Source organism: Chelmon rostratus, chromosome 13 (assembly GCF_017976325.1).
Source record: "Chelmon rostratus isolate fCheRos1 chromosome 13, fCheRos1.pri, whole genome shotgun sequence".
NCBI lineage: Eukaryota > Metazoa > Chordata > Actinopteri > Chaetodontiformes > Chaetodontidae > Chelmon > Chelmon rostratus.
In genome coordinates, this window is record NC_055670.1 from 9168096 (window position 1) to 9195353 (window position 27258).

General features: G+C 42.4%; 1 protein-coding gene across 2 annotated transcripts; it reads right to left on the reverse strand.

Annotated features, from left to right (window-relative positions):
- arhgef7a (Rho guanine nucleotide exchange factor (GEF) 7a) lies at positions 1-26777 on the reverse strand. Of its 2 annotated transcripts, XM_041950140.1 has the most exons (22): positions 26508-26777; positions 23587-23670; positions 19185-19269; positions 18920-19053; positions 17701-17902; positions 16215-16303; positions 15245-15339; positions 14953-15048; positions 14586-14708; positions 12464-12602; positions 12319-12378; positions 12059-12205; positions 9702-9788; positions 9545-9623; positions 9322-9461; positions 7326-7550; positions 7130-7223; positions 6393-6482; positions 5768-5947; positions 1952-2051; positions 1037-1091; positions 1-865 (listed from the first exon to the last, which is right to left on the reverse strand). In XM_041950140.1, exons 1-22 carry the CDS (start codon positions 26670-26672, stop codon positions 743-745), a joined length of 2592 nt encoding a protein of 863 aa, XP_041806074.1. In that variant the 5' UTR covers positions 26673-26777; the 3' UTR covers positions 1-742. The 2 variants fall into 2 exon arrangements, with proteins under 2 accessions (XP_041806074.1, XP_041806075.1); XM_041950141.1 differs by lacking the exon at positions 5768-5947.
- Between the last annotated feature and the right edge of the window lie 481 nt (positions 26778-27258).

Below are 27258 nucleotides of genomic sequence, written 5' to 3' on the forward strand. Positions count from 1 at the left end.
TAAAACCACATTTATTTCAAAGGCTCATCTTTTAGCAGTATTTACATTATACAGTACAAGTTCAATATCTGTACAACTCCCTAGGATGCCTAGAAAGGAAGTCAAACCGTGAGGAGGGAAAAAAAACAACAGACACAAAAGATGAGCTTCCAGGCACGATCTTAACTTCAGGCTAAAAACACCAGACTAAGCCTGTGTCGGGGAAAGAGGCCAAACAAAATCAATTAATAAAAAATTAAATAACATAAGAGGTTATGAAATGGTTCAAGTTCAGACTTTGTGACCATTAAAGTACCATTGATGTACCATTATAGAGCAGATCATTAAATGATTGTAAACAGAGGGAGAGGGCTTCTCTCGACTTGTCTTGCAGCCACAATGAACAAGGCCAAAGACACTGAGGACGGATGTCGAAGTGATGGCCACACTGGGGGTGAAGTGTGTGATCTCCTCTCCATCGTGCTTGGTGTTTAAGGAATGTTATCATGGAATATGATACGATGGTCGAGCCTGTTCAGCATCACGTCCCAGTGGCTCCTGTCTTTCCACCAGTGGGGCAGTAGTGACCCTCCTCTTAGAGCAAACTACCTGCTTACAGATACACTCTCCTTCTCTCAGTCACACAGCCAACCTCAAATTATGTGTGTGATCGTGTGCGTTTCATACACTCTGCAAGCCCACACATCTACGTGCCCTTTCTTCCTCTTTTCAAAGCTTCAGATGGAGACGGCGCACGAGATCCTCAGAGGTTTGTCTCGTCCCATGTTGGGTCATTCATGCTCTTCAGCACCCTCCTAACAACCTTTTCCAGATCCTTCCGTGCTCTCTGCTCCTCCTCCAGTGACCTCTTCATCTTCTTGTTATCCTGTGGGGTAAAACAACCTTCTCACGCATGTTGCAGCAAAACTGATTTTTCACCAGGTATCATTTCAAATAGATTTAATTCCAGTTTAACTTTTTTTCTAATTTTAAGTGAAAGTTGTGTATTATATAAATCACATCACCATGAGCTTTCATAAGACAGCCAAACATTCACCTGTTTCAGCTCTTGAACCTCATCCCTCAGGGCATACACCACGTCCACCAGGCTCCTGTATGATTTACAGGTCAACACATCAGTGATGCAAACTAGACTGGTTACTAAAAGGACAGGCTCACAGTCGGTCCTGAAACAACGCTTGCATACACAGGGTTTAAGTTCACTATAACCAAATTATTGCATTTTTGCACAGAACAAGGGCTGTGGATTCTGTACCCCATCTCTTACATTAGATTGATGCAAGGAATGGATCACTGAACCCCTCTCTGTAGCTCAGAGCACTAGTATCTCCACCAATGCAGTCGGTTTACCAATAATCATCATTAAAGAGTTCCAACAGACTTGAAACATTTTAAAGGATAAGTCTGGTGACATTCTGTATTTGTATTTTTTTCAATGAAAGGGCAAAACCAAAAATTTATCAGTGCTGCTAATAAGTTGTCATAGCCTGATGCATCTTATTCATCTGGTATTCCAGTGTTGTCCAAAAGTATTCAAAACACACCGATGAGCTATACTGTTGCACTCTGTGTCACGTTCCTTCATTATGATGAAGGTGGGCACTGGTTTATTGAGCGCAGTTTACTCTATGAACTGTCCTGCTGTCATAGTCACTAGCGCACCATGTGTATTGATCCACAACAGAAAATAGTCCCACAAATGCACTAATTAGTCCTATTTGAGTAATGTTTGCAATAATATACAGTGCCCAGCTGTTTAAGAAAATGATGGACTTATACATTTTGTTATACAAAGTTATACATTTTGAACCCTCTTTAAAGACTTAAGTGTTCAGTAGTGCCACAGACAGGTAATGACATTGTTGGTTTTGGCCTTTGGATGGGATTTACAATATGTAAAGACAGTAATTGAGTGTAAAGAAGAATCAAAGAGATTTATCTATTATCTTACTTTTCTTCTGCTGCACTTTGTCCGTTGCGACTGGGACTCTCCACCAGGACTTTCTTCTCACCAGGGATGATCACATGCAGCCCTGTTTCTGTTCGCGGCCCTGTTTCAAAATGAAAGAGCACTCAGTGATTGGTACTTTGCTTGTTCCACCTTGACAAAGATGAGTCAGCACAGAGTCATCTTCAGTAAATTACTTTTTTAGACCACAGTCTGGACTTCTTTATTGGAACGAGCAACAGCATAGGAGAGAAACAAACATACATCACAGCTGGTAATAGTAGTAGTGTGTTAGTCATGCACAGAGCCAGATAGCAGACAAGAGCCAGGGGAAAGAGAACGGAAATGAGAGGCTGGCCAAAAACAAAAACAAAAAAACACACGCACACACAAATCCATTCATTCACATTACAATTCTCTGTCAATCCCAAATGAATGAGAACTCCAACATCTTCCCCAAATGACAACACACAACAGACACAATCAGATTTGCCATTCTAACAAATCACCAGAATGCCAGTGTCTACCAAATGACAGATTTATTCAAAACTCATAATACAGCGTTTGGGACTTGAACACTTCAGCAGTGTAGAACAAATACACTGACAGCGCTGTTAGATAAGACATGGTCACATATGTGAACTGAGTACAGCATTAGAGCACACAGAGGACAATGTTAGTCAAAGACAGTTGGTCTCTTCACCCTGCCTGTCCCACAGTTTGACTTAGTTTCTTAAACCACAGAATACACCTGTCACAAGTATAGCACATGATATAAGGACAGTGATATTCTTAGCTCAAATACTCATAGAAGGTAGAATGTATTTTTTTTTCTTGCTCCATGACAACTAGTATTTACAGAAAGGGAGACTATGTGCTCTTATATTTCAAGTCCACTCTGACAGTATTCTGAGGTTGAATGAGTAGTTTACATAGAAATGTTCCCGTATAACCACAGTCTCTTGTTTCTTTTTCTTTTTTTTGCCCCAATGCTTTCAAAACACCGCAGGTGAGCATTTACACTACGAATGAGCATTTACTTTACAGTAACACTGAATACTCAAGTCTACCTTTAGGACTATATCATACACACTCTAGGTAGACGACAAAAAGTACAGAATTTAACTGATTCTATCCCCACACCCACTGGCCAGTTACATGATTGTGCAAAAGAATAACACTTCATGTTATAATAATTTTCAGTGTAAACTTTGATACAGACCAATAAAATGTAAAAAAGAAAGAAAGAAAGAAAAAAGAAAAAAGAAGAGAAGAAATGATTCTTCCAGGGATCATTTTGTAAACATTGACATACAGAATAAAATATAAATAAAAAAACACCTGCATACAAAATAATGACTACATCAAAAAAATCATTTCAGAAACAGTAAATCGTACCGTAACATGGACCTTTATATTCCATTAGTCATTCGCACTGCTTGCTGTAAGAGGAGATAGATTCTAAGTGGATGCCAACCTGTACTTTTAATACCAATACTGGAAAAATACTTCTTCATAAAAATATTCATTAATGCAAGAGACAGCTTGGGAAACCTCGCAGGCCAGACAACACAAAGGCGTGTCTGGCTTATGAGGTCGCAGCATAGGTGCTAGCTTGTTGTAACACAAGGGATGTTTGTTTCTGACATTACGCTAACTTGGTCAAATTGTCAGTCAGGTAACAGCGACATCTTCAAGGAATAGTTCAACCCTTGAGGAAAGAGGCTTATTCTCTTTCTTCACGAGAGTCTGGTGAGAAGATTGATACCACTCTCGTGTCTGCTAGCAGCTGGTTAGCTTAGCTTAGCATAAAGCATGAAAGCAGAGGAAATAGCTCGCGTAGCTAAGTGATGAGTTGTTTTTTTTGTTCTCTTGACACATAACGAAGAAGATGGAAATATGATCAGCTTATTTGCTTTCTGTCCACGAGCAAGTTAAGAAAAGCAGTATCAATCTCATGTTTGTGTGTCTGCTACAGAGGCTGAAAGAGGGAGACCGCTAGGATAGCTCTGCCTACAAGAACCTCTGAAGCTCACTAATTAACATATAACATCCAGTTCAATTCATTTAAATACTGAGGTTTAGCTGCTGGTACCTGGATTGTGTTACCTATGGACAAAGCCATGCTAGCCATTTCCACCTGCTTCCAGCCTGCATGCTAAGCTAAGCTAACGTGCTTCTGGCTCCAGCTTCATTTTGAACAAACAGATCTGAGAGCGGTATTGATATTCTCATCTTACTCTTTCCCAAAAGACTGAACTATTCCTTTAATTAGCAGAAGGCATAAAACAAAGGTGTTGGATTTGTATGGCAGGACTGTGTTAGGCTGTTTATTGGTGTCGGGTTGGTTTGCTACGCTTGGTTTAAATCTTCAGTCTTTATGTTTGTTAATGCACTAACTTGAGGTCTGAAATAAAATTTCAATGCAACCCTGTAGAACCACTGACAGACAGCAACATCACTGGATGGAAGATCGGGCTTTAAATGATGATGCATAGGAAACTACACAATGCAGTAAGTTTTAAAAGGGTCAGTTCACTGAAAATACAAAAGAATCCCCCAAATTTTCTAACTTAACTATAGAGATGGTATCAATTGATGCAGGAAGTTGTCTCAGTTACTGCCTCTGAGATTTCTGCAATCCATGCCATTACAATGTAGTTAAACTGTAATTTAGTTTGTGGTGCTCACCGGCCAAAAAAAAAAGTGTCACAAAAGTCAGTCCTTACTGAACACACTGTTGGCAGCTTTCATAGGGACAATTTCTTTAGTTGGAAGTAGTTTGAATGAAACAACAACACACCAACAGCAAAATTCCAGTCACTTCAACTGTATAGGGAGTTCAGTTTGAAGTATTTCAAGTATTTCAAAACCAGGTTAAGAGTGAAAATGCACAAATGGTTTTTGTTAATTTGGGTGAACTGACCCTTTAAATTCACCCTTCTTAGTCCGCTAGCTTTTATCCTGCTGCAGAAAGTGTGACTAGAGAGTGACGCGTATGTGATAATCTCCTCTTCATGTGGCAGACAGCTACACCAAATGATGAACTATGTTTCACAAACTATAGCAAGGATTTTTAGCATTTAGTAGCTTTTGGTCATGTGGCGTGACAAATTTAATCATGTTTAGCACTGGCAACATGAATAAAGATCCAAATTATGACAGAAATGATATAAAAGGTTGAGAATTTGGATACTGTATTTGCATGCTGCTATATTATCAGGCAGCAGGGGCGTATGTGCCCGAACCTGTGCGTGTGTGTATGGCATCTGTGCTATGTTTGAGCATACATACTCTAGAAACACATACTGGAGAGAAGTAGTACATGGTAAATAGAATACACTCGTTCCTGAATTACATCTGAATATCAGACAGGAAAAGCTCAGTCCCCATCTCTCCCTCCCCTGGTTATCCCTCCCCTATAATCCACTCCAACGTCCCTGTACTCCCCGCTGAGAGAGTCCGCCACGTTTATGGTCAAACAAGGGGAGTGGTCACATTCAAGATAAATTAACAAGAATTACCAAACACTTACTGCATGACAACTACACAAAGAGAGGAGGCACATAAAAGGGAAAGTGGCAAGGCAACAGGGAGATGCTTAAAACATCTTAAAACAAACAGTCTAAAAATAAATAAACCAAATAAGTTAACAAAAAAATGAACAAATATATCATAGAAAATAAATAGATAAATTAAAAAAATCTAGTTTTTTTAATACATTGAAGGTAAAAGAGGTAAGCGCGCTGTACGTTACATTACAGTACAGCGTGCCAATACTATACGTTCTTTAGTTCTGGTGAGAGATGCAGCTCTTACGCGGCACCGAACCCATCCTGTAACTGTGGGTGGTCCAGATGGAGTCATAGTCAGAGTCCTCCGAAAGGTCAGAGGACAATTCTGGCCGTGACACGCTGCTACGGCGGCCCGGCGAGTCCATACAGGACCGGTCCACGTCGGCCAGCACGTGGTTGTGCATCAGGTCAGTGCCCTGCCAGGCTGTTCGGGGCGAGGAAAGTGTGGCGGTGGCGGTGGAGGAAATGGTGGGCGAAAAAGAGGAGTGATGGTGCAGAGGGAGGAGGAAATAACGGCAACACGCAACAAATGGTAAATCATATAAACCGGAGATGCAGAGTGGGATGATGGGGCATATCGGAATGCATGGAGATAAATTAAATGAGAGCATGAAGGAAACGAACATTGATGGAAAAAAGAGAAAAAGAAGTAACTCGAGGTAAACCGGAGGTATGCCACAAAAGTGAGGAGTGGAGGAGAGACAGACAGAAGGAGAAGATATTGTTAGAAAGATCAGCTCAGAATATCAGTGTTAAAGAAAGGCACTGAGTAACAGAATACAGGTACAGCACTAACAAGCCCCAGTGTGAGCCTCTCTTCTTTAGTGCATGCACATGTGCAGTGTGAGTTAGAGTTTGTGTTTTCTTACTGGAGTTCAGAGTCTGCCTGGTTTTGGCGCTGGTGCAGTAAGCCTCTATAACTTTCAGTATCTGGGCATCTTCTTCCAGAGCAGCTGTACCTGAGAGCGAGGCGAATGGGGAGAAAAAAAAATGAATTTACATGCCATGACGCTTGTCAAGGCCAGCAACAGCCTCGACAACGACACATTGAATGATCACATAACATGGAGACAGATCAGTGCTGCATGTGGTGCATTGTTTATGTTTTCATATTGGGTTAGGCAATAATGAGTGGGACAGAACAGGATAAACATCTACGTAAGCTTAGCTTAGCAAAAAAGATTGGAGGCAAGGGGAAACAGTTACCCTGCATGTGTCTTAAGGTGAAAAAAGTTCACTAATCAACATGCTCCATCTCATTTTTTACATATTCACAAACACAAATGTAAATATTTTCTAGAAAGCAAAAGCATGTAATAGCATGATAGCTGTTTCCCTTGCTAAGCTAAGCTAAGTGTGTCCAGGCTGTATCTTTATCCTAATGAACAGAATTGAGTGTTATTGATAAGAAAGTGAATAAGATATTTCCCAAAATGTCAAACTGTTTATATATATATATATATATATATATATATATATATATATATATATATATAATAACAATAATTATTATTATTATTATTATTATTATTATTATTATTATTATTTATACCTTTAATATGAAAACACAAACTCTGGACATAAATTGCAAAACTTTTTAACATACTCTTCCTCAAGGCAAATTCCTCCTCAGACTGCTTCCTCTCAGGCTTGCGCTTAGGAAGGAGTTTCTTCACACTCTTGGGACTTTTACTAAGATCCTTTAGATTGGAAGAAGAAAATGTGAGACAATTGCACCACAATTAGAAAATCAACATAACAAAAACGAGTAAGTCTTGACTACATAAAACACGGTCCCTCACTTCCTTGTAGCAGAGGGCTGCAGAGGGCCGTAGAGGGGGCGCGGGCCGCAGACAGCTCAGGCTCCAGGGTTTGGGGGTGTTGGGTGGTTCCAGTGGGCCCCACATCATGGTGCTGGACAGAGACGTCCCATGAGAGGAGGGATGAGGCAGGGTGTGGTAGGTGGGAGCCACTGTCATGGCCCTCCCCTCAGCATGCCGGGAAGGTGTGAGAGGGTGAGATGGGAGCTGAGGAATGAAAGAGGAGAGAGCTATTCATAAAAATCTGATGAACACCCAGCAGATCCAGCACCATACCGCTGTTTAGTATGTGCTGTTCAGAAACTTAACACTTCAAGCACTATTTAAAGCTGCTCTTACCAAGACTTTTACAACTGATTACTTTGTGTACTTTGGTTTTCAAGCCCAGAACATTACTGTTTTGGTTCACTTGCACTGCTCTCATGAGTATTGTTTGCAAATGCAGCAGGCACACGGCAATTTTAGCATAATAATCTTCAGGAGGAGACCAAAGCAGAGTTAAAGGAGAGTGGATACCTCAGTTAAATTCACCAGGCGGCTTGAAACACAACACTGAATGAATGCTAATGTTGCTCTGTGTCCACTGGATGTGTCAATAGGGAACTGCTTGCTAACACTGTTGCCAAAACATATTTACTAGGTGATAATATGCCAATGTCGTGTTCACAGCTTGTTTTGCTGCCCCCTAGTGGCACAAGAACGATTGGGATATAATGAAAAGATTTTTCTCATCCAGTTCGGGGGCACAATGGCAGCAAAATGGGAGGAGGTGCTTCTCCAAAACAGGGACAGAGTATTTGTACACTGACATGGTTAGATTACCAACCAGCCAAGTGTTCCTGAAAGTGTCTATGGTCTGCTCCCCAGTAGCAGATACCCAAAATACTCCTACAGCAGGGGTCGGCAACCCACGGCTCCGGAGCCACATGTGGCTCTTTCATCCTTCTGATCCCTGTGGCTTGATGAATATAATTAATGAGTATTTAGTTAAAATGTATTTTATTTTAGTACGTCTTAAAACAGACATCACGCACGCCTCACAGACGACATCTTACGATCCTGTGTAAAGATGAAGGTGACGACATGCAGCCCTGATGTGCAGACGCTGTGCGCTGCGGTTGAGGAGTAGAAATCACATTAATCAAGCATGATACATATTTTAACTGCCTATTATTTTGCATATATTCATATTTTTTCATTGTTCAGTGAAATAGTCGTTTATTATTCAGGTTGACAGCTGACTGCACACGCCAGTAAAAGGATGACTGCACACAGAGAGAGGACGGCATTTTTAGTTTGCTGCCAGTGGATAATTTAAGTTCTGCGTTTCTTCATAAATACAAGAAGGACTCAAATAGACATTGAGCATTTTACTTGAAAGAACCTTCAAAAGGGTTTTGTGGCTCCCAGTGTTTTCTTTACTGTGGGGAAACGGGTCCAAGTGGCTCTTTGAGTGGTAAAGACTGCCGACCCCTGCCCTACAGGGAAGCCTCCTGCTGCATGTGACACCACCCTATATTTAATAAGACTAAATCATAGAAAAACACAATTTCACTTAACTGAACTCCCACAGATAGATCTAGACCAGTTTTAAAACAGTTACCACTTGGCACGATGGAGCCACCAACATGCAAGTGGCCTCTTGTAAATAAAATCATCATTATTGTTGATTGTTTTTTCAAGGGATAAGGCTGAATGTTGATTGTTATGCATTTGTATTCATTTCGGTAAATGCAATTGTGCATTACAGCCATTCTAGTGAGAGAAAAAAGCCACTTCCCACAGGGTTATATAGCTATTTTAAATGATTGCTAGGTATTATGCGAGCCAGCCTCAATTGGCATGTTGATTTCAGGGTTCATGTCATAAAAATCAGTGAGAAATTAATATATATACTGATAGAGTTTACATCATGTTGGGTTTAAATGATTAAAGAGAACGTCATCTGTATGTGGGTATGTAATCATTAGCTCCTGACCGTGTGGCAGGGAACAGTGAGTGGTTTGTGGCTGGGTGCCGTGGCTGCAGTGTGTTTGATCTGTCTGGTCAGGTGCTCCACCCAGTCCTGCAGGTCCTGCTGGTGCGTGCACACCACCTGGAGACGCTCAAACATTGTACCTGCAAGGACAGAGACAATGTTATTGGATGATTATGCGTAAATGAATTACACTCATCGCCTTGTTTATCTCATGTAGCCCTACCATTGAGCTCAAACGCGTTTTTATGGGCTTCACAGTCTTCTAATTTGGTCACTGTCATGCTGGCCAGGGGCAATTTTCCCTGCAGAGGGAATCACATCACAATCAGGATGCAACAGTTGCGAAATCGGACTGATCTGAGAAAATGTTTATCACTGACCTGGAATATAAAACCACTCATCCTCGGGCTGGCAGACAACATGAGGAGAACGTGAGGGAAGAGCATGAGGTACCGCTCACTCTTCTCCTGACAAACAGGAAGAGGGTGCGGGAGAGAGAGAAATGGAGGGAATGGGAGAGCGTAAATGCAAGAAAATGATCAGGTGCAATGCAGTTTGTAAATCAACAAGCTTGGCAATATACTGTAGCTGAAACATGTATGAAGCGAGTCTTATAAGTCTTTTTGCTTTAGTCAATTTTTTGAAAAAGACCATGAGATACAATGTTCAATTTAACCATTTTATCTTGAATTTAACAACTTTTCTTTTCACATTTCAGTTTTATGATCAAAAGTTATTTTTATGATTTAAATTGAGAGTTTGACGGACTTACAAATTTGTTGTGTGTCTATTTGTCTTAATTACTCTTTTCTAATTGACTTTGAAAATATTCATGTTATTGTCACTACTAATACAATCCAAGAAACAGTCTGTGGATCTTTATCAAACTACTAAATGCTCTTCACCAAAAGCTGAATGCAAGCAGTGGAGAAAACACTGCAGCAGTGTCCAGCAGTGAAGCCAAGTGACTTTGACTATATTCACCCTGAACCCAATAACCAGCCATACGCTGGTACATTCGCCATCGTTGTATCGCTTGGGGTAACAATCCGCAGCCCAGGGGTTGGGACCAGTGATCTAGACCAGGCATGTCCAAACTATTCCATAAAGGGCCGTGTGGCTGCAGGTTTTCGTTCCAACCAAGGAGGAGCACACCAGCTTAATTAGCTGAGCTCAGTCTTCAGCTGATAACTCAGTGATCCCTTGATGTTGATTGGCTGGCCTGGTGTGCTCCTCCTTGGTTGGAACGAAAACCTGCAGCCACACGGCCCTTTATGGAATAGTTTGGACATGCCTGATCTAGACAGTTTGAAGCCATATAATATGATAAGACCATCAAAAAGGTGGCAATAGCAGGAAGGAGAAGATGAAAACCTCAAAATCTTAGCAAGTATATTTGTCTAATCTCCAGTCAAAATATTCAAGTCAATGTTTATACTCAATACTACAGTGTGATTTTCATTTGTATTTTTGCTGCTGTGTCAATGAGGAGCCCTGGAAGACTAGCAACCACTTTGTGGAAGCTAATCAGGATCCAACAAAGAATGAATGAATTATACTAAAGAACATAAGACACGATCACCTCACAAGTACGATTTCAGTGAGATATAGTGACTTATAATTACTTAACAAGTGAATTTTGACTTGTTCCATTGGCAGATTTTTCTTTTATCATTACAAGCAAAAATGCCTTGTTTTCATTTTCATTAACATATTTTTCTGAAGTGGCATTTTTTCCAGTAATATACATGGAAAACAGTTTACATCCCCAATGTTTCATGAAAAAATTGTTCAGCTTTAGAATTGTTTTTGTGGAGTTGCCCTGTTTCAACCTGTCAGTTCATTATAGTGAATGATGTGATGCTCTCATGGCAAGCAAATTACACTGCAGTACTTAATTACAATATAAAACTTTGAGTTTGAGTGAGGTGCTATTGGATCCGAATGGAGAAAAATGTGTGGAAAGATGTCCCTTTTGATAAATCTTTTGAAGAGAGGAGCTCTCCAGTCGTAATGAGGAGTCATTTAGAACGTGTTCTCACAATCATTGAATTTCATTACATTCATTTGGCAGATGCTTTTGTCCAAAGCTACTTTACAATTAGCACATTCAAACTCGACAGAGCTTTTTATCGCAATAGAGGTTTCGGTGCACTTCAGATGCCACAATTAAAGTATTCATTTTGCATTTCTCAGTCATGGAGAACTCTGACTGGGAGTTAAATTATTACAAATAAATTATCATGTTGAGAGTTCAATGAAAGCTGAAAGATGGTGACGCTCCAGGCTTTCCTTTCAAGTATGATTTACTAATGACTGTCATTTATTTATGTTGCTGATTTTTCAGCATACCAAAGCAGTGGTTAACTGTATATGGTGCAGCCCTGGATGTGTCTGCGAATTTGTTGCTATGTTGAGAAAATTCTTACCAAACTACAATACCAATTTTCTTGAAATCGAAAGAAACTGCGATCATACTTTTAATTTCTTTGACTGATGTGTACTTACTCACCAGAAATTATTTACTTTTATATTATTTATGTTATATCCAAAACTTAAACACTTGTGATTATAAGTGATGGTTTAAGCCAAATGTGCTACAGCATTAAAAAGCACTGTTCATTAAATAGCATTAATTATTATCACAATTATTGCAGGAGAGTATTGGGTTAGGCAGAGTTTTGTGCAGAAGCAATGGTGGTAGCAGTTTATAGCAAGAAGTAGATGGTGCTGGTACCTCTGAGCCAGGACTCTGGACTAAGACCTGGCTCATGTAGAGCACAGAGCCCAGGGTCTTAATGTCATCCCCCTCCCACAGCCGGATGGACTCGGTGAGGATCTGCAGCTCCAGCTCCTTACGCTTCCGCACCTCCTGGCACTGAGCCTGACACAATGGATGCAAACAACAGCTTAAAGTCCTGCTATTAATTCATTTCATTTCATATTAAGTTGGGTGACGTGCTGCATCTGACAGGAGAGGAAGCGAGATCAGCTTACAGAGAGATTTTTAAAAGATGCCATGCACTTCTGAATGTCTGGCCGGTCAGGATGACTCTCCTGAAAAGAAAAAAGAACGGAAACATGCTGGTTATTAAACACACATCACAGCACAAGTGCTCCAGACAGATGATTAGGTACACACCTCCATGTGCCTCTCCAGTTCTTTGAGCAAGGTGGGGTATTTGTCGAGTCTCATGAAGGGTTTACTGAGGCCCGTGGTCAGTGTGAGGATCCCAGGACTGACTGCTCCCCTCCCCTCCATGAATTCCCCCAACACTTCCCTTCAAGGGCAGAGAGGGAGGGAGAGAGACATAAATTATTCATTTAGCTTCTCATGTAACAGTGATGACTTTTCTATTAACACCACCACAACATTTACAACCAACAATATTCACAGAGCGACTAACTGGCCTCTGTTATCTCTTATTGGGAAGAAAATACATTGATGAAAACAGTCAGGCGTCTGTTCAAGCTGACACACATTGCTGGCAGTTACCTTGTTACAACTCATTCGCTTGCTGCCTTTGTAATGACGATGGAAATTTAAGACTTGTACCAATGAAAATCAAGTTTTTGACCCGCACACAGCGTCCAATCAGGGTTGTAAATGAAGGCAGTCTAATACAGAAGTCCTGCAGTAAATCCCACCTACATTAATGTTAGAATGGTCAGTTCTTGTTGTTCTGAGAGATGTTGATTCAACTTGATTTTGGAGGTTGCACTTTGTCGTGCTGTTGAACTGTAATGCGCAATACTGACAGGTGTTCCTATTATTTTGTCCACTCCATTTGTATTAATGAAGATAGGGGAAACAACAGAAATATCCTGTTAGTATAATGCAACAGTTCAAGAGCACCTAGAACTACAGCCTCCACACTGATCATACAGTTGAATCAACAACTCTAAAAAACAGTTTCAGCAAAAACTGAACACTATAACCTGATTGGAGGAAGGATTCATTACAGGACAATTGTATTAGACTGTTGCTGTGCTAATATGTGCACATAGTTTTAAGTGGGTGTACCTAATAAACTGGCAACAGAGTGTGTTTTCCTAACATCACAACAAAGCAGTTTTGAAAAGAGACAGCATAGATGAGAGAACACTTCTCACACAACTACAGCAAAGGCGGTATTTGTTGCAGCGTATTATGGTTCACAATCGTAACACTACTACACCGAATCAGGTCAGAGCAGGGTCCAGTTCTATTGAGGCAGGTCTCAATAGATCAGTGAGGAGAAACAGTGTGTTTTTTTTGACATGTTTTGCTGCTCTCTTGTTAGCTACGTGTTAACTGGTGGAGCATCATGCTGCTGTCAGAGCTGGTGTTCTCCATCTATTCGTCTGTGGAAGGTTTAAGGACATTTTAGATCAGGTCGGATTATCCACAGACGCTTTTCAAACTGCTTCTGACTGTCTGAGTGGGACACTTTTTGTAAAAAGCTGTTTACACCTGTCAGGTTATGCATGTGTCTGTTTCAAATTGGGTCCAGAATTTGGACCTCTACCCCCCCTGTACTCATGGTAATTTGCTCCAGAATATCCACACAAATTTGTCTCATTCTCTCCTTCAGCCTTATTTGAATTTTTTTGCTTTAAGTAGAAAAAACTGCACTGAACCACAGCTGTGTTGATAATTAAAAGCTGACTGCAGAGTATGCCCTTTGTGTTCGTACAGACACGACATAGTTAACCAGCGAGCTGCAGGTAGCTAGAAATACAACAATACAACCAGTCCCCTTTTCCTGATATCTGCACATGAATGCAGAATCTGCAGGCAAGGGACAAGATTTTGCAGAGAGAGGACAAGAGCAGACTTTGGTTGCATGCAGGTAAGCAGACCTCGTGGAGAGCAAAAGAGGCGGAATGCACTAGCCGAAAAATGCAATCACGGAACTGATCGGTTATTGTCTGACAATTTTGCTTTAATTTTTTTTCTATTTATTTGCATTCATATGCAGATATCTGTTTATAGAGGTTAGCTAATCAGACTGTAAAGAATGACTGGCACACTGAAGAGGAAGTCTTGGCCCGGATATCTGTTACCCTGATAGCAACTAGCTACGCCGGAGGGCCAAAATATTGCCTGTCGCCCCCAGAGGCTAAACTGTTGTAAGATGATAGCCAATGGGTTCCGAGATTGATAAAGAGTTTCCCTGTGCAACATAAAAACCCTCTCTTTCCTTCCTTGCAAACGACTGCATGGAAATAGGTTGAAAACACTGTAAAATTAGACTAAATGTGTAGCTGATGTGTAAACGTACCCGTGCTGGGTGAGCACATTCACTGCAGAGGGGTGGTTGGAGCAGTAACCGGCATAAAGAGCCTTCATCTGTGGCATGAGGTTGAGGAAGAAGCCTCCCACCCTTTGCTGGCTCTCTGGAAGCCTGAAGAGGAAAAAAATCACACGCTGACAAAATGCTTCTGTGCAAACTCTCATACACACACTGAAGTGTATAAAATGTGTGTGCTATCAGCTAAAAGCACTACAAAACCACAATACATTCCCCAGTCTGTGATTTAATCCAACATCCCTGTAGTACAGACAGCTCAACACTAGATGTCCCTCTGCCTATTATCAAACAGTGAGGCTGCTGCTGCGGTCAGCTGTGTGTGCGGGGAGGGACTTACTTGGTACACTCCTCCAGTGATTGGACGAGCATCTGCTGGAAGGTACTGATCTCCTCAAGGTTGCCCAGAATCAGAGCCACGTCTGAGCTGCTCAGTCTGGAGGAAAAGACAGGATGGACACAGCTAAATGGTGAAAACATATTCAGTGACAGGCGAAAATGTTAAAGGTACTCAACCCAGATTTGTTGTTTAAAAAATGTACAAAATCTGATCGATCCAGGTTCCTATTACAAAACAATCACACTGAACCTGGTTCTGCTTTCATCAAGGTTTTTGTGTAAACGATTCGTACTTGTCGATGCTCTGCAGAGGTCGCAGGTAGTTCGTCAGGAGGCTCTGAAGGTCCTTGGAATATTCTGTCTCTGTTTCTAAGATGTTCTGCAACACCTACAAAACAAAGGATTATTTTATACACTTTGAGAGAAAAATCTATAAAAACATGTAATATTATAACGTTGCTTCTATCCAATTCAAACACCTAAAGAAAGCACTTAAACATAGTGTGCCAGATATGTATGCATTTGCTGCAGAGTTTATATATTATACAGTGAAAAATACAGGCTAATTCCAAATACAGGTTTGCAAAGTGAGCCATATAACTGATAACTGTAACTATAACTGATCATATAACTACATTCACTCAATCACTCATTCATTCATGTATGAATATACTGCACATCTGATCAAAATATGCCCATATTCAAGGTACAGGTTCCACACTGGAGACCAAAGTGACACTGATCAACTACTGTATATAATGAGCTTTTAATGAAGCATATTATATCATATCTTTTATATTAGAGGAGGATGAGGCTTGTTGGCTAATTGTCAATGATCAATTTTGAATAACGTATTAACAAACAAAATATTGCTTCAGTCCTTCTTCTTGGTTGGGGGAGCAATAATGGAAAATAATTCATTCCCTTTGCTTATCGTGCTATGATGACAATTTGACTAACCACACCACTGTCCTCAGCTGCAGTAACATTTTCAAGGGTAGTCACAGGGCAGAGAGAGGAAGTATGTCAGAGGCCAACTACTTTTTATCCTGGTGCTCCACGTAATTACTTTGCGGCAAGAGAATTTACAAAGACTGAATGGAAAAAGCACGTGTACAGGCACAGACAGAAAGAAGGCACTCATAAAAGCCCTCTGCAGAGGCAGAATCCTTGAATTTCAACACGATGTCAGTGGAGAAAGAAGAGCCAGTCAGTAAGCAAAAAAAAGTGGAAGTGACAGTGAGTGTGGAGCTGCATCCTTACCAAGTTATAGTACGTCTTGCTGATTGCAGAAGTGTCAAAGCCTTTAGGTGGACTCTTAAGAGTGCCGGACTTGGGGGACACTTGTTTGTCTGTTGCCAGAAACAAAAGAAATGAATTAGGGCACATAAGTCTACCTGACATTACATCTAACAAGACATGAAAACGAGCATTTTCAATCATCACTGTGCCTTCAGTAATTTAAATGCATGAAATATTAACATCATATAAAAGTGGACCAATAGGCAGCATAATTTATATGCAAACAATTGACTATAAATTAGGTTATAAATCCATCCTGACTTGTAATTCCCAAATCATCTGTGCATGAGTGCTGATATAAATCAGTTAAAACTCTTTAAGCATTAATCATTTGTATTACATTGAGAAACAGGCAGACAATTATTAGTGGCATGCATTTCAGAGATGACTCACACAGCTGAAACACACTAGCGTTTCCAAACTCTTAAAACTTCCTAATTTAGAAATTTGATATATAAAGTGGCTGCATAAAGATGCCATTGGCTGTAAAAAAAAACAACAAAGTCCCTGTCCCTGCTTTTAGTGGCTGCTGTTGTATTGCACATGTTTACACTGCTTGATATCCAGAGACTTATGTTTACCATTTGTGTACTGAGAGTCAGACTCACAATAATATGCATTGAGAAAAAAAAAAACAAAAGCTAGTACGTTGCTGCAGCAGCATTATAGCCGCTGTTTTCTGTTGTCCCATCTCAGCATTTCATTCATCCCATGTGCAATAAGGCTTCTTACGTCTAGTCTAGTACACCACGAACTGCATGTTGGTTCCCTTTATCTCATCCCTGTTCATATGATTGTTTTTATTCTCATTCATACCGCTGTTTTTCTTGGTTTTCCAACATGAAACTTTTATTGTGTATAAAACCAACACTTTTGTCCTACTGTGTCATTATTGTGTTTATGTTTTCGTTTTGAAGCTATCTGAAGCGACACTGCTACCGATGAAAAGACATCTGTGTCAGTCGGGTGCCGGTCAGAGTACAAATATCTTGCACTCGCGGAAAATGATCATCAAATTGGTGGAGTGAGTAAATAAACGGCAGTCAACTGGAGGATCAGATTTTAAGCCGCCACCTCTTGCCACATGGCATCGCAACCTGTTTTACAAGCGATAAAACAACAGACCGCGGCGGGCCTCGAGAAGCAGCAGATGTGGGGCTGTGTCACCGCCATAGGGCCAGATGGAATGCCAATGACAATGGCAACTGTGTGTAGTGTACCAGTTGGCAGTTTTTTTGCCTGAGAGTGATGTGAAAACGTCTGTTTAGAAAATTATTTAATCTCTCAAGCTGCCCAGTGATCATTCACAGACACATGCAGGGGAGGAGGACATATTTAAAGTGATGTAGCTTTAAGGATGCAACTATCAGTTTTTGGAGTTAGAAACAAATCCCTACACTACTGTATTCGTGTTGAAATGTCTTGCAGAAGCAGTTGAGGTACACACCAGAGCCTTTGATCTCACGGACATAGTTGCTAGGAAACCACCCAGTCCTGCCATTGAGCATCCCCTCCCACCAGCCGCCCTCCTCCTGGCGAGTCACGCCGATGATGTCACCCTTGGTAAAGGTGAGCTCATCCTCATTGGTCTGCTGAAAGTTGAAACGTGCCTTCACCAGCAGCTGCTGTCCACTGTTTTCGGACATGTCCTGACGAACGAGGGAAGATTGACACCAAGGAGGGAGAAGAGCAAAAGAGAAAGTGAGCAGCGAACAGAGACAGACATTGTGAGGTCTGGAGATGAATTACTGATGAGAACACCAGACACCAAGTAGGAGGACAAGTGTCGACAAGAAGAGATTTCCTATCAAACATCCCTTCATCCACATTGTGAAACAAACCCAGCAAATATTGTGAAACATCTATCACTCATCGCATTTTCATCCCTCAGAGCTATCCCCATGTTGCCAATTAAGTATTCAAAGTGCAATTCCACTGCAGTTTATACAGCTACTGGTCAGAATCAAACTTTATTTCCAGGCAAATTTTACCATGACTACATTACTTTTGTTGCACCTGTTGCGACGGCACTCCTCCATCATTCTAAAGGTGTGGTCAGACTGAATTTAGCCCGGCAAAATTGAGCCGGTGTTCGGCAATAAGCAGGTGGGAGAGGACACAGTGTGGGCATGGAACTGCAGGAGCGAGCGTGGCTAGCAGGCTAACAAAGGCATTCCAAGTTGTAAAATACTGACATACACTTTCATTGCTTGTTAATGTCCTTACACTCACTGCGGCCAAACAGAATATAAAGATTCAGAGCCAAGTAGAAGTCAGTTTGTGTGTGGAAACAAATGTCTCGCCTGGTCCTCATTAATACAAGCGAGGAGTTAAATCCAGTGTGACTGCGGACATCTGTACTTATCGTTCAACGCAGCTCTACCACCTCCCCCACCAGCATGAGCAGAGATCTAACTGGAATAAAACAACTGTTCCAAACCACGATCCTGAACTGACAACACTGCATTATTATTGATTTATTATACTGAGCTGCAATTGGACAAAATAAGACAATTAAACACAACAACATGGCCACAGACCGTGAACTCAAACTCATCAAATAGCCGGAAAGTTAAAGCTTCACGGGCAGTTTTTACTCCGTGTGACAGGTGTTGTTACTGTGTCCGTCTATTCAGTCAGAGTTCCCTATTGAGTGGTGACCTTACCAGACTGCGAAACTGGTTCTGCAGCAGCTTGGAGGATCGGCCCAGTGAAGCCTGACAGGACAGCGACTCGAACGACTTGATGCGATGGGCTGAAGAGTGTCGGGCGCACACTGAATCACTGCCCACGCCGATATCTGAACAGAAAGGGCAAAAATATAAATACACCGGACCTGGTATCTACAGTCAGCGCCCACACGCTCATGACTACACACAGGTCTTTCATTAAAAAAAAAAAAAAAACACCCACACGTCATTTTTCACTAACCTGCTGTCACTTTATTCAGAGCGACCAGACTGCTCAGCACCTTTGAGAAGTTCAGTCCCAGCAGCAGGTCACTGGCCTCAAACGGCTGTGGGAGAGAGAGAGAGAGCCAAAGAACATGAGCGTCAGAGTCAGAGACTCATTGGCAAGTAAATTTCCATTTTAAAGCTTAATCGCTAATTCCAGCGCAGCGGGGCTGTGTCATCACTTGGCCACGGTGCCAGCAGTGAGGGGTCAATCGATAACTCTAGTTATCTTTGACAGGAGTAGTGGGCGAAAGGCACAAGCTCAGCAGACACACATACTGTATATCTGCAGCAGCTACAAACAGACGCTACTTACAGCCATCTACCATGCTGGAGGAATTATGTGTGTTAAAAACATACTGACAGAGGTTCCCTTGTCTACTTCACGAAGGGCAAGAACATCAAAGGATGTGGTTAACTACATTCTCTATATTTCTCAATAACAACAATCCCATGAAAAGGCCAAAATGATCCTACTAACAAGTATTTCCTGTATAGCCAAAGTCAGATATACTGGGCTAACTTGCACGTTGGAATTAGAGTTGACAATTGACGATTATCATAACATGTGCATTTGTTTATCTGTGGTATTGAATTTTACTGTGCTATTAAAAATGCATATTTCTAGTGTATATCAAGTTTCATGTCTGTCAGGGCATAATATTTTGTGGAATTATAATAAAATGTTTGTTTAACCAAAAATAATAATAATAACAACACATATAATTGTGTGATACTGGGGTATTTTCTGAGATGGTTATCGCTGTCCAGAAACTATTCAGGACACATCGATGAGTCATATTGTTACAGTGTTTATTTTAAGCCAATCCCACATACACTATCCTAGTGGTAAAAATACTCACTAGTGCATGAAATGTGTTACCTCAATGTTTTTTTCTTTTTGACGAAACAAGATCAACATCACGTAACAAAAACTGTTGCGGCATGTTGGTGCTGAATGGGTCAGATGGGTAAGCTGCTCGTGCCTGTATAAAATGTCATGTCTGAGATGTAACGTGTCATTCTGGCATCGGTACAGAAGCTCAGGTACTGTATCAGCACGACTTTCAAACACTTTCACACAACACACACAGGACAGATGACGGCAGAACTGGTGAAGTGAAAGTTGAAATCACCTGCACTGACAACATAACACGACTGTATATCCATTACATTTCACGTTCGGACGAGCTCGGATGCTGACGTGAACATCATTTACGCTCTGAAACTTGTTCATTACGATAACATGACGCAGGCAAGAGTGTCACACACAGGGTGAGGAAGTCACAAAGTATTTAGACACTGACTGGTGCATTGAGGGTTTAGGTTTTTTTTTTGGGGGGGGGGGGTGCTGACCATAAGAAACAGGTAGAATAATGGCAGCCTTATCGTTGAACTGCAGTAGAAGTATAAGCACTGTCTGCGTCACTATCAGTGTGACTCTCACGACCCTCTCGCTTCGTATGAATGGCAGTGATTGTATCTGTGTTGACGACTGTAGTTGTCCTCTCGCTTCCTGCGTAACGGCTTCATGTGATTAGTTACTCTCGCTTCAGTTATATTGAGGGTGAGTGACTGTGAGATATGAGTCTCTCTCATCTTCCGCTCTGATTGCAGATATGTCCTAAGGGGATATGTGAATGACTGTGTTTGAGAGTGTGTGTTTGTGGGTGTGTGTCTACAAGCTACTGGAAGACTTACTGTCCTTAAGGAGCATTCATGTGAAAGCACCCGCTTCCTCAGCCGTCTATACTTTCCCCGGGACTGCAACTTCCACTAACATTCAGTATTTGTGCACAACTTTTTACCCCATGATAACTGCTATCATATCCTGCAGCTTTAGAGTCATTATCTCTCCCACAAAAAAAAAAAACTTACCAGTCTCAGTGAAGCATGATGCAAATTAAACATTCATGCACGGAGATAATGAACATGACTAACGCTACAAGCTTTGACACGTCCGCTAGGCCTCAGTATCACAGTCAGGTAATGATCCCTCAGAGCAGGCTGACACAATAGTGCAACACCCCTCTGTGACTCAGCGAGCTACAGCAGCGTGATGAGTTGCTCCCTCATTTGTGATGCTTGAGTAAATCAGTGTTTACCTGCAGTTTACCCCTCGTCCAGTATAGTTAACGCAAAAGCACAATGATCCTTAACGCTCAAACAAGGAAGCCATGCAGTTCCTTTTCAGGCCAAACAGTGGAATATTCTTCACCGGCCAAGTTAGTCTCCTGACTTGTATCCAAACTGATCATGTGTTTCAGTCCCTGAAGACCAGACTGAGGGCAAAAACCCCATAATCGAGCAAGGAGCAAAGATTATAACCCGACCGATACTGGATGTACTGCATATTTGAGAATTTATTCAATCTGATTTGATGTATCGGTGTAGCTCTGCAGTTCCAGCATCACAGATTCACTGAGATTCACTGTTTTTCTAAAGTAAATATTATTTTTAAATTAAGAATCTGTTGGTTTTAGCCCGTTGTTTTGGATTGTGATGGCCATTTTTTTTCCATTTTACTTGACATTACATGGATTAAACAGTTACTAAATTAATCAAAAAACAACTGACTGATTAGGTGATGGTGAGAGTGATTGCTAGCTACAGCCCTACAGCCAACACAAGAAATGTTAGTGTCCAAATAGCTTAAACAGCACAACGTGTCTATTGCAGCAACTATACAACAGCCCTTTCTTGCTTCCATTTGGGATATCAATGGATTCAAAGTCCCCCATTAGCCAAGACAGATGGATCTGTGATTATTCTCAGGGTAGACGGGGAGTAAGGTTACTATTCCAGAGAGACCAGAGGGGTCATGAGAACTCTAATGATCACTTCCTGTGGTCAAACACATCAGGGGTTAGGGGTCAGTAACAGCAGCTGCCCAACTGTGAGACGTGGTCTTGAGCGTCTACTCCGCAAGAGGTACCCGAATTAGATCTAAACGAGATCAGCCCAGTTGAAATGTCCCCACTACACATGCAAGCAGAGCAAGACGAGCACGTTGATGCTCGGCCAAACATCCAGCTTAACTCCATTAGAGAGAGGTAGGTCAGGACTGCAAAAGCACAGCGTCTGTCTGTCTTTCTCATGGAAGAGGCCGCGGCTCTAATCTGCAGCCACAGCTACCTGGGGTCAGAGCCAGCAGTGCTCCGGGCTCTGGAGAAGATCCATCTTTTTGCTCTACAGATGGTGAGTGGACGACTGCCATGTCCCAAACTACTGTAATCCTGCTCTGTCCAGTTCACTTAAAAAAGGGTCATATAATAGAATGCACTCTTGCACGCAAGGAACTAACTTTGTGTTAAAAAAGAGAGCGAGAGAGAAAAGGGCAGGAAATTTGGTGCCTGTATTGAGTACGGTGTCTACGCCAGTGAAGGCACAAGGCAGCACGACACAGGAGCAGTTATTCTAGGGAGTCTGACTATTTGTTACCAATAAAACTGGAGATTATGATGGCAGAACATGTCCCTGCACCGAGCCAAAACAAACAGAGCTCTTCCAATAAACTCACAATGGATGTCTTTTGCTTCCCTGGCATTTCAGCTGTCTATAACTACTACAGGGGCATGTTTCACACACTTTATATGACAGCGCTCAGTCTTACCCCATCTCCACCTCTTGTTCGGTGGCCGGAGACTCTGCGGGGAGAGGCATCGCTGAGGGACACTGAGTTGCATTGTCAAACTGGGACGGTTCAATGACCCTTCTATGCGCTGGCCAACACACAGCCTTGAACAGCACGCTGTCCTCCATTTGCTCAAGATTATGGAGGCATTCTCACCAGCCATAACTGCAGCATACTCAAATATTTCTATACAAGCCCTGAAGGGTGAGGTTCTTAATCTGAGGACATGTTTAGACTTTACGCCTCATAATAACAAGACTGCAATTACCACGCTGGAGCAGGACTTCCTGACATGCTCCTCTGCTGTTCAAAGCTGGAGAAAATGATGACACAGGGGCTGGTGTGAACTGGCGCTGACAATAAAGCCACGCAGGAGCCCGAGGACAAAGCTCTGCATCAATCAGAGGCGTAAACATGATCCAGGCGCTCCTGTGCATGACTGAGAAATGTGCGCACGCTGCAGTGTGGTAGTTTGAGCAATTTACGTTGCTTGAGGTTGCCAAAATGTTGCAAATGTGTCACCACTGGACGGAGAAGCCAGTCTCAGCAAAGCAGGCGAGGGGTGATTGTTCTCGGCTTGCAGTTCACTCCTCCTCCCTCTGTCACGGACCCATTGTTTATTGTACCAGCGTCTCCTCTTAAACACGCAAACTGTACATTTCCAGCAGCACTTCTCGGCGTTATCACACGCAGGCGGGCGTGGTGTGCGCGCTGGATTCAGGCTGGACCTGGAAAATGAACTTACCTCGACGCGGAATGATGTGCAGCCCTTGAGAAACTCCTTTATGTTGTTCAGGCACTCGCCGTCGTTCTTCGGTTCTTGGTAAATCTGGAAAGACGGAAACGCAGGTCAGACATATGCTTCCACTTCCACGCTGCGGGTTTCTCGCCTGTCACACCGCGGTTTTCTGCGACTTTCTCGGCCCTAAAAATGGATCTTCGCGATCGACGCGCATTCTTCGTTGTGTGTGTGTGTGTGTGTGTTCGCAGCGGGCCTGACACACTCCGGGAGGCTGGACTCAGATCCCGCAGCGGGGAAGTGGAGGAGGCTGTAGTGTTGGGTCGAGGGAAATGACGTCGACAGATAAGGACCCCCCCCCCCCCCTCCTTCCTTCCCCTCCCCTCACTGGTGCAGTGGGGGCCTATGGGTGCGCTGGTTTTTATCAGGACCTACTCCAGCAAAGTGGTAAAGAGGAAGAATGTTAGACAAAAATCAAAAAACAAATCCAGCCTCATTGATACAAACCTCATGCGCTGCTGTTTCTTGTTACTCATCAGCTGACATATACTGCCGATATCAATATAGAGTACTGACATTAACTGGTGACCAGTATACAAAATATGGTATATAAAGTATGCAATAATAGGCCTCACAGTGCAGGATTTTAGTCCTCTATTTAACTTTTCCTGCAGGACTGTCCCCATCTCCTTCACATTTTCCTCACTCTTTTCATTCTTTGCAATTTCTCCATTTCACTCAAAACATTTTTGCTCATATTTTACTACATTGCAGTCACAACAGTATCCATTCTTTAGCCTACACATTGCTCATTTTTTCTCAATTTCACTTGTTGTTATAGTTCCCAATTTACCTCTTGCTACTTGTTGTCTAAATGTGTCCAAGGCAGAGATTGGTCTAGGAAGTGTGCACGTAACATCTGGAGATCAATACATTCCAGAGCAAATGAAAGAGGGTGTCGTTGTTCTAGTTAAAATTAATAATACATGTAACCAATCACTTCTCTCTATCAAAATATAACTGGGAGGATGAAGAGGCCTGCTATAGCTCGCTGGAAAGAACCCTGATGCACATTATCTTTGGTCTATATCGCACTGGCATCTACCCTGACAGCGACTGACTAACGCAGCTGTCGCCCGCATCTCCCACTGTCTTCCAGCCCACATGCAGCACCGCGCAGACTTAGAGTGAAGACTGACGTGTGGCCAAAACAGAACCAGATGAGGGCCACTTCAGGGCCAGACAGTGGCACAGCACGATGAGCCAATGAATAACGAGCCCTGGGAGACACCCTACTCACTGTATAAACACAACAATATGGAGAGAATGTTCAGTATTATCACTATTATTATTATTATTATTGTTGTTAAAAGTAATAATATTAGTATTCAGAGTGTAACTGATGAATTAACAAGAAATTTCAGTACAGATATGCCAAAGATATGTTTGAGGTTAATTTAGAAAGTGTCATCATTGCATAGTTTGTCCACCAGGGAGCACTGACATGTTTATTTTACAACTATGTCTCTATCAGTACTTATATTTATAAGCAAATGAATGGGATCCTTACCTGAAACGTGTGTTTATGTTAAGTGTTTAAGTATGGGCAAAAAAAAAGAATATTGGCTCAAAAATCCTGTATCTATCTATAGTAGTATAATCATAATCAACTCACTTCGTTCATATACTCAGTTCTATCTTTGTGTCTTAAGCTCTATTAGACATTTTTGCCTTTGGCTTCCACTGAGGTTTCCATAGATTTTAAGAGTTACAGAAAGGTGTCCTCTCTGACCAGGAAGGACAATTATTTCAATTTGTTATTCAGTTATTTGGATATATTTAACACAACAATAGTTAGTTTGATCATATAAACATATTGCTGTGGGGCAGGGCAGAGGCATTTAACCCTTGACACTTCTCCTAATTTATTGGAAAACCAATAAAATGAATCCTCCCCAAACGAGACGGCAGCAGATTTAACAGAACTGAGATCAGCAGTCTGATGTAAACTGATCTGGATCTCATCCATCAGGACTAGGCTCCTGCCCCCCTCTTCTCAAACATACATTATTTCAACTGCAGCATTTTAGAGAGGCTGCATTTTTTTTTAACGTGCATCAAACCCTCTGATGTGTGCAACGCGCCTGAACATCATTTGGTTATGTCACAGAAATGAAACAACGCCCCGCCGTCGTTGCGGGGAGGGGACGTGGAGGAACCTGTTTGCTATTTAACAGGCAAATATCTCACGCCTGTGAGGAGGTGCGGGCAGCCTCCAGCACAACAGCCTCTTTTCAGGAAAACATTGCCTCCCTTAGGTCGCTGTCTAAAGAGGCTGACGCTATACGTTGACAGACACAAACACTGCGCTGTTTCTTTAAATGGGGAGAGGGTCCATCGCCGTCTGTGCGCCTTTGCAGTCAATGGCGGCCCACTCTTATTGCTGTGGTCTGTGTACAAATAGCCAGCCGCTCACCACTGGCTGATCAAACTGTGTGCATATATATGTATAAAAAACACTAACACGCAAACCACGTCGCCCTGGATTAAAGATGAATTTAAAGCAGGGGCTTCAAGCGTTAACGCAGATCTGCATTGACATCACATGAAACAAGGCCCTCATTATTAAGACCTGGTGGATCTAACAGCTGCCCATAAATTTGATCCATCAATTATCTGTTTGCCGTGATACCGCTTGTATTTAGAGCACAATGCGCAGTGGCGGCGTGTGTGCGAGCATATAGCGCTGCTTTCGCAGACAATAACCCGGTCTGCCGTGACCTACAAAGGAAATCGCCTCATGGACCACTGGGCAGAAAGAGAAGCCAGACAACAAACCGCGTCGGTTTTCACGGATCTGGGCAGCACGCAGACGCGCCGACGGGGGCGTCTGCAGAGGAGAGCGGCGGCTGTGTCAGTGCCCTTACTTTCTCCGTGGAGCCCGGGCTGAGCCGCTCCAGCAGCCTGCACAGGACCACCCCATCTTTCAGGGAGGTCTGCAGAAATGCTTCAGGATCCGAGATGGTCTTCTTCGGCGATTCCAGCACCCCGAGCGTAATCAACCATGTAACCGTCTGTTCCGCCGAATTCATGTCCAGTCGCAACAGATCCAATTCAACAAAGCGGCTGTGTTTGGTTTCTGAACAGCTTGCTGCCCCTGTTACGCTGTCATCTGTGCGTTAGGACAGCAAGGCGGTTAATCCAGAAAAATGATGCATGAGATGTCGATGAGAAAGAGAGGGGGAGAGAGAGAGAGAGAGAGAGAGAGAGAGGGGCTGCGGGAAAGCCTCCACCTCAGGTTGGATGCGGATGACGGCTGGCTGGTGGAAATTCAGCAGGTCTGGTTTCCTCCCCTGAATGGTGTGTTTTTCCCCTCCAACCTGGCAAGCTGTCAAGTGCGGTTCGCTGTGATGCGTTGAGGCAGTGGACTGCATACATGCGCATCGCAGCCGCCAGCCACTCATCCATTGGATGACATCACGCAAGAGGGACAAGCCAGCCCAAGCAGTTGTTAGGGCACTTCAGCCTGACGTGAATAGGCTTTTTCTGCGTGGCTTTGCATATCCTGCTCTCTTTTATCCGTTTATTATAACCACGCCACAGGCTATCTGTTGTTATCCGCTGTAAGCTGCGCTGGTTTCGGACAGGCCTCGACTCAAACGGGGAAGCAGCTGAGCA